At 27.5% G+C, this 12322-nt stretch overlaps 1 protein-coding gene across 1 annotated transcript in view; it reads right to left on the reverse strand.

Moving 5' to 3' along the window:
- LOC111620708 (protein draper-like) overlaps positions 1–12322 on the reverse strand; it is a 39505-nt gene that overhangs the window by 15346 nt on the left and 11837 nt on the right. The window contains exons 7-11 of the mRNA XM_023362697.1: positions 9015–9200; positions 7095–7188; positions 3528–3597; positions 215–397; positions 16–125 (exon numbers count right to left, since the gene is read on the reverse strand). Of these exons, the coding sequence (XP_023218465.1) occupies positions 16–125; positions 215–397; positions 3528–3597; positions 7095–7188; positions 9015–9200 (643 nt within the window). The remainder of the gene's footprint in view (positions 1–15; positions 126–214; positions 398–3527; positions 3598–7094; positions 7189–9014; positions 9201–12322) is intronic.

Genomic DNA, 12322 nt, shown 5'->3' on the forward strand with positions numbered 1-12322 from the left:
AAATTTAAAGCTTACCAGAATCACAAGCACAATGACCAGAGGAATGAGAACATTTTCCATTTTCACAAGAACAATTAAAAGTGCAATTAAGTCCATATTTTCCTTCAGGGCACACTTTTTCACATCTACATAAATAAATAAAAAAATGTATTAACTTAATATTTTAATCAAAAAATTTCTAAAAATTTGCAACGGAAATAATGTTTCAAAATACCTATTTCCCATAAAGCCTGCATCACAGATACACTTTCCATTTATTGGATCACAGAGGGCTCCATTCTCACAGTCACAACTCTTTGAACATCCTTCACCATATGTTAAGGCTGAACAACTTCGAGTGCAAGTGTCTCCTGTCCAACCTGGTTTACATTTGCATTTGCCAGTCCAAGGGTGACATCTACCAAATTTATAACACAGTATTCTATATTTTCATTTCAAATCTAATAATAATAATATATAAATTATTTTATACCTTTTTCTTGAATTAAAAAATATGTATGAAATATATATTTGTTTATTTACAGATAAAAAATTTATTTTGTATTTAAATTAGTAATCAGTGATGATTTTATTTACATATTAAATTTAATAAACATTCAGTGGTGTAGCATGGGTGTCAGCCGCCTGGGGCAAAGGAAAATTCACCATCCCCTTATTTAAGCATCTCAATTTAAAAGACTAAAATTCAGTTTCGTCACAGAATAAGTAATGAAAAATTCTGTCTAGTGTTGCCACCTTTTTAAAATCGCTGACCCAGACGGCAGGTGAGGTTTGTTTGAACAGAAGTTCCTGACGTATGCGCAATGTCATTTTGCAATGAAGAATAGTTTGCAGTGCATGCTGGTTCGAAATCAGGTACAGTTAAGGACTAGGGAGATCTGGATAGGAGTAACGTAAGTAACCTAGATGACATAGCTCTATTGGATATTGGAGATGTGTATGAACATGAATTGTACAAGCAAAAGAAAAAAATAAAAAAAAGATTGACAGGTTATGCACGATTTTGCTGGGAAAAAATTAACAGTTCACCCGGACAGTGAGTTGATTCCTGGACTGTCCGGGTGGTAACACTATTCCGTGCTCATTTTAATCAGTCAGAATCGTAGGTGCAACAAAAGTATGAAATAAAATGGTTCAAATTTTTACAAGATGATATTATTTATTGTGAAATTTTGCCGCCCCCACTACACTACGCCACTGTAAACATCCTACAAGCAGTTTATATTTAAAATACTAAGTTTCAAATTGTTCCATAATCTAATTCATGATGTCCATTACACATAATGGAATAATGCTATTCAACTTTAAGCATAATTAATTATGAAAAAAATATGAAAGTAATTTAAACTGCAATGTACAGACAGTATTTGAAGTTTTACCAGATTCTACTTAAGCTCACAGACATAAAATTCTGTACATCAATTTAAATAGTGTTCAAAATCAATAGATGGGCAGAGACAGTCAACTTGTTAAGCCTTCACTTTCTCCAGATGTTGCAATATTCAACTTACTTCTAAAAAGTCTAACTACTGATACAATTTATATCATCACAGTTACAAAATCTATAGATCTGAAGACACTAATAAAGAATAACATCACATTGGTTAAAGATTTGTTGATTTGCACTTAGAAGGAATTGTAATTTTTACCAGGTATTCTCTAAGCAAAACAAAGTCCATATTGTGATGCCAAGTATACAATAAGGCAGCAAGTTATTAATTATTCATTCCTTGAACAAAATATATAGTTTCATCATTACAAATTATATGAATGTTTTCTACACTACAGATTATATAGTTTGCCTAGTTAAGCATCTGTTTTTGTTCAATTCAATTAAGAATAAATTATGAAAACACTATATAAGTGACTTTGAATGTAGGTGCAAGATATGCAGATTCTAATATCAACCAAACTGCAAACCTGGGTCTTTTACACACAACATGGATAAAAATTTATTACAAATGGCTGATGAGCTACGTTATATGTTATGTTTTTTAAAGAAATAAATTCATAAAGCTGCAAGAAAAGCACTTGAATTAAAAAGAAGAGATGCAGATTGCTAATCTGAATTACAAAAATGTTTAATCAAATACAAGATTATGATAATATGCCAAAAATGTAGAATTTATCCTCCATCTCTATTATTTACAAGAATGAAATAAGAAAGTCAACTAATTATTGGTGTTGGAATGGTTAAATGGCTATGATACTTATCAACATAATTTTTAGCAAGATTATCAAATACAGATTAGAAGATAAAATCTGCAACACGATTTCTAAATAGTAAAGTGATTTTAGAGTTTAACAATCTTGTTTAGCTAGTATATTTTACATAAGACATTACTGTGAAAGTTATTGAAAAATCTATAGTAGTCCATATGATTTTTGTTAATTTGGAAAAATCTCATACCTATTCAAATCATCTGCTTTTAGAATTTGCTAAGAGGAGTTAGTGGAAGAAAATATAGGAATGAGAATTAAAAATAAACTTTTTAGAGTTCAGGATAATAAAGAGTTTCAGACACAAATGTGGATTATTTCTTCTTATTTATTCAAAGCTTATCTGACAAATGTCTCCTAATAAATGGCACATCCCATTAGAAATGGAATGTTTTTTAATTAAAAAATAAACAGTTCATTCAATGAACTGAATTTGATTATCTGAAAAGATAATCAAATGATGATTGCACAATCTAGGAAAGATGTGAATGTGTATTCACATAACTTGTTTGAAATATATGGATGTGAAAATAAATTTCTAAGAACTAAATATTTAATTTAAAAGAAGAAAGCTAAGAGATTATATTTGAAATCAGGAATGATAAAGGACAGTTGAGCAGTTTAAATATTTGAGATTAATTGATCATAGATAATTCTATCATAAAAACTGATGATAACAGCTATTGAAAGCTTTCCACATACTAAAGAAAATTCTTTGAAATAGATATATCCACAAATGTGTACTGTATTAAAAATTAAGAAAGATTTCAGATATTGAAATGGTTAAATTAAAAGAAGCTCATATATTCCATAATGCAGCATATACAAAATGAGGTGATCTAGGAAAGCATTCTGCAGAGTAAATGAAAACAATTTTAAACTAGATGGAAGAGGACAATGGTAAGACGATGCTAGAACCATGTTAACAAAAAATTAGTCACCAGAAAGAAGAAATAGATGCAAGCCACAGGCAACATAAAAAAAAAGTGTGTTCTATGCAATGAAAATTTATAATTTGAAAGATAACTAATGGAAAACTGGAGGGATGTCAAGACAAAGGACATCATTTAAAGCAAAGAAAAGTAAAATTTTGCACTAAATAATATTGAAATAAAGAACGGATTTCACAAATATTTTTAACAGTTTGATTTAATATATAATAAATAATTGATGTAACTACTGTATATCTTTTAACTACATTAAATTTTAGTTAAAAGAAAATGCAGTTTTATTATATATAAATATGTTACAGAGTAAAATACAAATAGAATGAAAACAAATGCAATTAAAAAACAAATATAACTCACTTTTCTGTATTATTCTTGTGACACTGACATATTTGCTGACAATTTTTTCCATAAAGATCATCTGGACAACCTAAACATAAATTAAAATTTATTTATTATTTACTATCCTTATTTAACTGATAATTTTTTCTTTTAATACATTTTAATTAAAATCTTTATATTACTAAGTTAATTTCTTATTGAATTAGACAAGTTTTTCTATTGATATTTAAAGCATAATATGGATATCACAATATTCAAATGAGTTTTATTATATTTTTCTGTTTTCCTAATAAAGAAAAAAGATTTAAATAATTTAAATTATATAGGGAAACAAAAATAATGGTGTAAATTGAAATAAGAAATGCAGAACTTTTAAAGCCTCTCTGTCTCTTAAATAGGTGTAAGAGACAGAGAGACTTTAAAAATTCACAAAATTTAGAAAAAATGCCAAAATATCTTCACATTTTCATCCTGGCAAGTTTTATTAAGATAGAAAAAAATGCCTAACAAAATGCAAGTACTAAATTTTTTATAATTCTTAACTGTCTTAACATTTAAAATCCAAGATATTTATAAATATTGTTATTTATTCCATTCTAAAAGAAATATAATTTAAAAAAATTATCTTGATTGTTTGTTAAGTTATGGCAACACAACACTTCAGCAATTTGCCTAGGGGGGGTGCCTTCCAGGAGGTCTCCTTTAAGGGAAACTGGCCCCTATTTAGGCATTACAGATGTGGAGAAAACTCAGAAAACTCCACATGGTCAGCCTGTCCGAGCGAGGCGCAAACCCATGACTGAACTCCCAGTGTTCAGGGTACGAAGACCACTTGGCCACTGGTGGGCTTGAGCAAATATTATCTATTAACAACAACAAATCCACAGTGATAAATTATAATGAAGAAACCTTAATGCCTCTGCATTTAGAGGAAGAAAGTAATTTTTTTAATCAATATAAATAATTTCAGCTTCACTGAGCATATTGTACATTCACTAAATACACTGCTTGGAGGGATGACAAAAAAAAAAACAATAAATCTCAATGGCAAGATTAATTTCTTTTAATTTTCATTACATAATAATTTTTTAAAATAAAAACATATATAATCTGTATTATTAAATAAAAAATGCTGTCCACTTCATTCCAAGGCTTAGGAGTCTTAAGCTTTATGTTTCAGGCAGTTTCAAATAAATCAGCCAATATTAGGCTGAATATTTGATATTTGTAAGTCAAAAACACAAGAATATTTGTTATTCAATCAAAAACCACCATATTTAGTCCATCCCTAGTATGATACATATCATTAATTTTTGTTATAATAAACATGTCTTAATCAAGTGAAATGAAAACATGCTTTAGAGACTTTCACTCTTTTGCTTTGAAAGTTTCAATATTTATATTTAGGATTGACAAATTATAATATAAATATTAAAACTTTCAAAAATAATTAATTTAAAAGCATTTTTCAATTATTTTATTTATTTAATTAATTTCGTGTACATACAGTATAATTAAACAGATGAATAACTTCAACAGATTTTTTTTATAATTAAATATGCTGAAGTTATTAAAATATGGAGTTTGTATTGAGTAGCACCCTATAATAAAAGTGTATTTTTAAAAAGTTCATTTGTTGATTTTTTTGAAGAGATACTAGATCTATGGTGTCCTAAAAAATCAGAACAAGATTTGTCTGGAAAGTTCACAAACTTTTTAAATTATATACTAACCAATAATTGAGTCTAAATGCAACTTGCACTGCTCTCTAGGGGCAAGTTTTGTGTACTATCTGACAGAAGCAGTTTGTTCTATCTTCATTTGTTGTTATGTTGTGTTCAACTGTTAAACACATGTTGATTGCATTTTACAATTTTCTTCCAGTGAATGCAAATGGATGATTAGCTTCTGGGATGGGTTAGCTCTGATGAAAATTTCATGGAAAACATCATCACTGGGGATGACACATGGGTCGATGTACAACGTAGAAACAAAATGTCAGTCATAAGAGTGGAAGGGAAAATCTTCACTGCAACCCAAAAAGGAACAACAAGTTCAGTTGAATGTGAAGGTCTTGCTCACTGTTTTGTTTGATTCTGAAGGTGTCATTCACTATGAATACAATCTGAAGGTGATGGAACATCTTCGTGAAGCAGTGAGAAAGAAAAGATCGACTGCTTGAAGAGAACAGCACCATGATAATGCACCCATCCACATATCAATGCTGATAATAGAGTTTTTGGCAAGAACATGATGTCACTTGTTTCCCAATCTTTCACATTCACTGAACTAAACCCTAACATACTTATTTTTGTTTCCCAAATTAAAATCCATTCTCAAAAGTTGCTGTTTTGATTCTGTTGATGCTATTAAGTAAAATTTGCTAGCAGTGTGTGCATTATCCCAAAAAAGCATTCTTTTTATGGCAGAAATTCGGTGCATAGACTCAGGAGGAGACTACTTCAAAAGCAACAAAACTGACTAACTTCTAGATAAATGCAAACAATTTCTATTTGCAAAGTTTGCAAACTTCCTGGACAGACCTCGTATTTATAACATCCTTTTACTATAAAAACAGGCTTGAAATCATTTACATTAAATAACAATTAAACTGAAAATACTAAATTTAATTTTCATTTCTAATTAAAATTTCTTGAAAATTGCAAATACATTAGAGCTAAAAAGACTAAATCAATAATACTGGAAAATGGCATTTCTTAACCATCAATTATGTTTGCCATGACATAAAATACAGCATTTTTCTATAGTTCTATTTTTCTAAATTAAAAAAAGTTTTTTGAAAAGCTAACATATCAGAAAATTCAAACACAGCAATTTTCAATAGTTCAAAATCAATAATTTCACTTTCTCCCAAAAGATAGACTGAGGTCAACAGAATAAATTCTAAATAACTTAAATTCTATTAAATCATAATAATTCATCAAAAATATCTTGAATCTAAAACAATTTAGGATATTCTTTATATTTGGCATGAAAAAAAAATTCAATTTAAAATTAGAATAAATTTAACAAATGGCAATTTTATTAATGTTTTTATAAGATACTTACAAAACCACTTTATTGAAAAAACTAATGTGAAATCACTCATACATTAGAGTCAATTCAAATAACTTCCACATCATTAAAATGTGAAAGTTACTGTTTTAATTGCTTCTGATGATGAGCTTAGTAGCTCAAAAGTATTTATGCTTTGATGTACAAGTAATTTCATGTTAATTTTTTCCAATAAAGCAGTAATTAATTTCACACCTTACTCACATCTTCCAGCCATACTTTGTTTTTAATAAAGTATTGCTGGAAGATATACAGGTGTGAAATTAATTATTGTTCAGTTCCAGTTTTGAATGACACATTCCAATAAAGCAGTTTTCAAGTGTTGAATGTTTTATAGAAATTGAATATTTTTATAATTTTAAACATTAGTTTTAAATGTTATATTAAGATTTTTCTATAAATTAATTTTCTTAATATTAACAATATTTATTTATCAACAGTTACTCTGCACTCAAAATGTATTTGGCTAAAATCATAAAAAAATAACATTCAAGAAAATAATTGTTTTACCTCTTCTTTCACAGCGAGTACCTTCAAAACCAGGAGAACATTCACAAAGTCCATCAGTTGGATAACAATTTGCACCATTTTCACAATTACAAGCCTAATTAAATTAGTTATTTACATTAGACATAAATTTATGTCATGTGACTAATATTAAATGAAATAATTTATCAACATAATAATAAAACCATATGATGTTATAAGCTTGAACAGAGCAGAAAGAAATACAGTAGAACATTGTTTATCCGAAAGCATTCCAGTTGGCAAATTTAAATTTTCACTAGTGCTGTGGCGCTGCAATCTTTGGCTATATCTTGGGCTACTCCAATATTTTTTTTGTTGGTGTGTGTGTGTTTTAGCTGGCAGCACTGGCACTTTTGTGTGGTGTTTTTCTGAGGATTGTGTGTCGTGCTGAATCGAACGTTTTTGATACTAGATCAACTTCTAAAGTATATTTTTTTTTGTTTTTATATTTTTCAATAAATTTATTTTGTTTGTACAAAATAAAAAAATAATTTTTAATGATACAATAGCCATGATTATTATTTTAAAAAGTTTTCGTTAGGCTTAACATCGACGAAAATTCAACACAAAGCGACACGAAACGGAGAAAAATTTCAACGTGGGATAGGTTAATATATTTTTTCGTACATAATCTATTATCCGAAAAATAAGTTATCCGAACAACCCCAGTCCCCAATTAATTCAGATAAATGATGCTCTAATGTATACCAAACCAACATCACCAAAAATAATTTGAGTATATTTTCTTCTATTTAATTTTTATGTTATTTGAATATTTTTATTCATAAAATAAAGCATCTGTTTTATTTAAACTTTAATATTTTTTAACTCAGACTTTTAAATCTCATAAATTTTTGCTTTTAAAATTGTATAATACATAATTAGTAAACATTTTTTAATTTTTTCTTTTTCATTAAAATTTATATGTATACATTTTTTTTGTTAAACAATAAATTAAATGGGTAACAAATTTAAAATACAATTGAGAAATATTTATTATTATACATTGATTCTATGCAAGGTCATTTCTGGTTTTATTGGATGAGCTCAAATTTTCTAAACCTTCTATAAAATCTACAACNAGAGCATATAGTTTAAATTTAACAAATTTAAAATACAATTGAGAAATATTTATTATTATACATTGATTCTATGCAAGGTCATTTCTGGTTTTATTGGATGAGCTCAAATTTTCTAAACCTTCTATAAAATCTACAACCAATCAGAATATATTTCAAGTTACACAAAACAATTTGGCTAAGGTAAGTTGTTAGGTCACCATCTCATGATAAAATTAATAAATTGTATTTAAATAAGTTATGTTTATACTCTCATTTATTAATATACATGTTAAAAACTATTAAAGTAATAAACTAAGAATAAAAACTCATCTTCAAAATATTATTATTTCTATTTATTTAACATTACCTTATACAGAAATCTTATCTATTTATAAGAATTTCCACTCATTCAACTATAGAAACAAACTTCTATTATTGTTAAAAATTATTACCATATCAATACAAAAATAATTTTAGAATGTAAATCTTATATTTATAAGAATTGATTTCCTATGTAATTTTTAATTATTTTAAGTTATTAATAAAAACTAATTAAATTTATTATGAAATATTTTTTATAATTATGTATATTATTATATAACCAGAGAAAATATATGTAAACTTAGATTTCAAAAAAATCTATGAACACATACTATGCAGTCTTTAATTAATAGCAAAAAGTTATTTTTACTATTAAATAAAGTGAAACTAAATTTAAATAATGTAAAACAGCTATTAATAATATATATTTTTTAAATATCAATCAATCAATCAAACTTTATTTGCATATAAGGAAATAATCCCTGTTGCCAGGAATATATTTTTTAAATATTGAACTTACTTCTGAACAATTTAATCCCCAAGTTCCAACTGGACAGCCTTCCTGACAAAATTTTCCTCTGTAACCTGACGTACAATTACAGACACCAGTTATATGATGACAGGAAGCTCCATTGTAGCATACACATCGTTCACTACAATTTTTGCCATAATAACTAGAATGGCATGGATTAGCACAAACTGCTCCCTATAAAAGAAATTGACAAGTAGGTTAAAATAATAATAATATTAATTAATTATTAATACAAATACAAATATTATTAAAAAACTGTTTTGTGTTAATTATTAAGAGTTCAATCAGTCAAGAGTTTATTATAATCAAGTTTTTTTTATCATAAGTAAATTTTCTGCATCCAATATTCAGACAAATTGCTCATGTTATTTTACATACTACATATTCTGAAAGTAACCATAATAGAGCCTATAATTTGTCAAAAGTTAATGAAAAAAACAGCTTAATGTATAAACAATGTTATAATCTTTTTATGTTAAAAAGTACTTTTGCTTACTTTATTTAAGGCTTTATCAGTTAAGTGATATTCAAACAGAATATTGCTTAATTGATAAAGCCTTAATCTCAGTGTGTTGTGGCTTCTCACAGATGCCACAACACTGGCACCTATTTTTCAACATTAATTATATTTAAAATTATGTAAAAAAAATCTGAAAAAATTTCTACCTTCCTAACTTTTCAACCAAGATGACATGCAGTTGACAAGTTTTTCAGTGCACAAATACTTTGGGAAAAAATGCTGGCATCTAATAGAGACCATATAATGCATGCATTTTTTGTCATCTACAAGTATTTTACATCATTACAAAGAAGACAAAATATGAAAATAAAAGATATAATCATAGTTTGATGTAAAGTTGATAATTTCACAATTTCAGAATTAGCAATGATATCTGAGATACCTTATGATACAACTAAAGCAGTCAATATCATCTGATATGCAGAGTTAAATAAAGAAAAACAAGTGTTTTTTTTAACATTAAAAGATTATCACATTGTTCTATTTATACATTAAGTTATGTCACAACATCAAGATTCCATATACTTATAAACAGAGCAATAGTTATCAGTATTTACAGAAACTGATATATGTCAGAAAATTCAACTAAGATGGCCAATGACAGAATATCATTTTAAGAAACTAAAATCCAATACTTTCTAATTTAAAATTTTGAAAATAGGTTCTCTATTCACAATTCTGCAAAATAGAAAAACTTTTTTTCAAATCTCAAAACAGCATTGCAATTCCAAAAGAATTGAAGTCCAAGTAGCTCCTGAAAAAAAAAAAAAAAAAAAAGAGAGAGAGAATACTAAAAGAGACAGTAGAACAACCATAAGATTATCTCTAATAAAGATAAAAACTATTAAGGTAATTGGGCTGCAATTTGAAAAATTGTAAACCTATAAATTCTCACTGTCATCTGTCTCAGTCTGTCTTTCCTTTCCTTAATCTCGAGAATTAGGTTAGACAGATGAAAGGCGAGACCAGATTTGGAAAGATTAGGAGGCAGGAGGCCCCCGATTAACTATATATGAACTCATGATGCAAACTAGAAGTCATGTTATTTCAATTCAAAGATTTTCCCTGAAAGGTGTTAGATAGATAGATAGACTGATACAATAAATAACTGTCCGTTTATACCATTACTCATTTCTTTTTCCAAATGACCTGCAAAGTATAGCACTCTCACACTTTGAAAAAATTTTAACTATATATTGAACTATTCAAAAAGTAATTTGATGATGATGATGATGATGAAATCACTGCATTAATCCAAGAGAACTCAGATTACATGCCCAAGGAAACTGCAGAAAAGTTATCTATCACTAAGGGATTAGTTGTTGGTTATTTACACAATTTAGGATCCATGTAATACTATGATGTTTGGGTACCACATTAATTAAGCATGAGAAATATGATAGACAATCTGCTTGTGATTTGTTGATGAAACATAATGAGACGGTCCCTTTTTGAAGCAACTAGTTGCTGGTGATGAAAAATTGATTTTTTATGATAATGTGCATCAAAATAATTGTAAAGAAAGTAAACTGACTCCCTTGCAATGAAATCAAAAGCCAATTCACATTCAAAAAAGATTATGCTGAGTATATAGTAAAACTGGCAGAGAATTATCTATTATAAACTACTATCTCAAAATCAGACTATTAATGCAGAAAAATACTGTTTCCAATTTGATAATCAGAAGGAATCCATTGAAGAAAAATGGCCAACATTAGCAAGACGAAAGTATGTGGCTTTACAGCATGACATTGCTACACACATTTTTAACCACTGAAGAAAAATTGTTACAATTTACATGAGTTGTTTTATACCACCCCATATCCTACTGATCTTGTGCCTTTAGATTACCACTTATTTCAATCTTTCCAGAATAGTTTTCATGGAAAGAAGTTCAATAACTTTTCACATTTAAATTTTTCACATCAGCTACGAGACATGTTATAAAGAAAAGTCGCCAAAATTCTTTGCACACAATAGCTCTACTCAACAGATAGGCCAAAGTGACAGAAAACAGGTGCATATATAATTTAATAAAGTTATTTCTTAAATGATACTCAAATTTTAAAAATTAATCTAAAAAGCAAACATTTTAATAAATTGAATATCAACTCAGCTTCTTTTAAACATTTAATAAAACATTTAACACCTTATAACGCTGAGAAATTTTTATTAAAACACAAACGTTCTCAGCCTAATGGAATAGGCCATCATCAGGTGACAGGCTATCAAACAACTTTGAAAATTGCATTAAAATGGAACTTTCTAACATTACAAATTCAAAATTAAAACGTAAAATAAATTAACCATCACTAAACAAAATAACTATAATAAATAGATTGAAGCCATATTAATATAAATAATAAAATAAGGCAATATAAAACTAAAAACAAAAATAAACTTAAAAGATTAAATGCATAAAAGGATTAAATTCATAAACATATACATATCAAAAAGCATCACATTAAAAAAGGCTGATAGGAACTAAGAATTTGTGTGTTTTAACTTTTCTTTTACAAAGAACTTCCATGCCGAAGCTAATTCTTAGTTCCTATTGGCCTTTTTTAATGTGATGCTTTTTGATATGTATATGTTTATGAATTTAATCCTTTTATGCATTTAATCTTTTAGGTTTATTTTTGTTTTTAGTTATATATTGCCTTATTTTATTATTTATATTAATATGGCTTCAATCTATTTATTATAGTTATTTTGTATAGTGATTGGTTAATTTATTTTACGTTTCAATTTTGAATTTGTAATGTTCGAAAGTTCC

This window comes from Centruroides sculpturatus, unplaced genomic scaffold, assembly GCF_000671375.1.
Source record: "Centruroides sculpturatus isolate CEXI.00-Female unplaced genomic scaffold, Cexi_2.0 scaffold243, whole genome shotgun sequence".
Classification (NCBI taxonomy): domain Eukaryota; kingdom Metazoa; phylum Arthropoda; class Arachnida; order Scorpiones; family Buthidae; genus Centruroides; species Centruroides sculpturatus.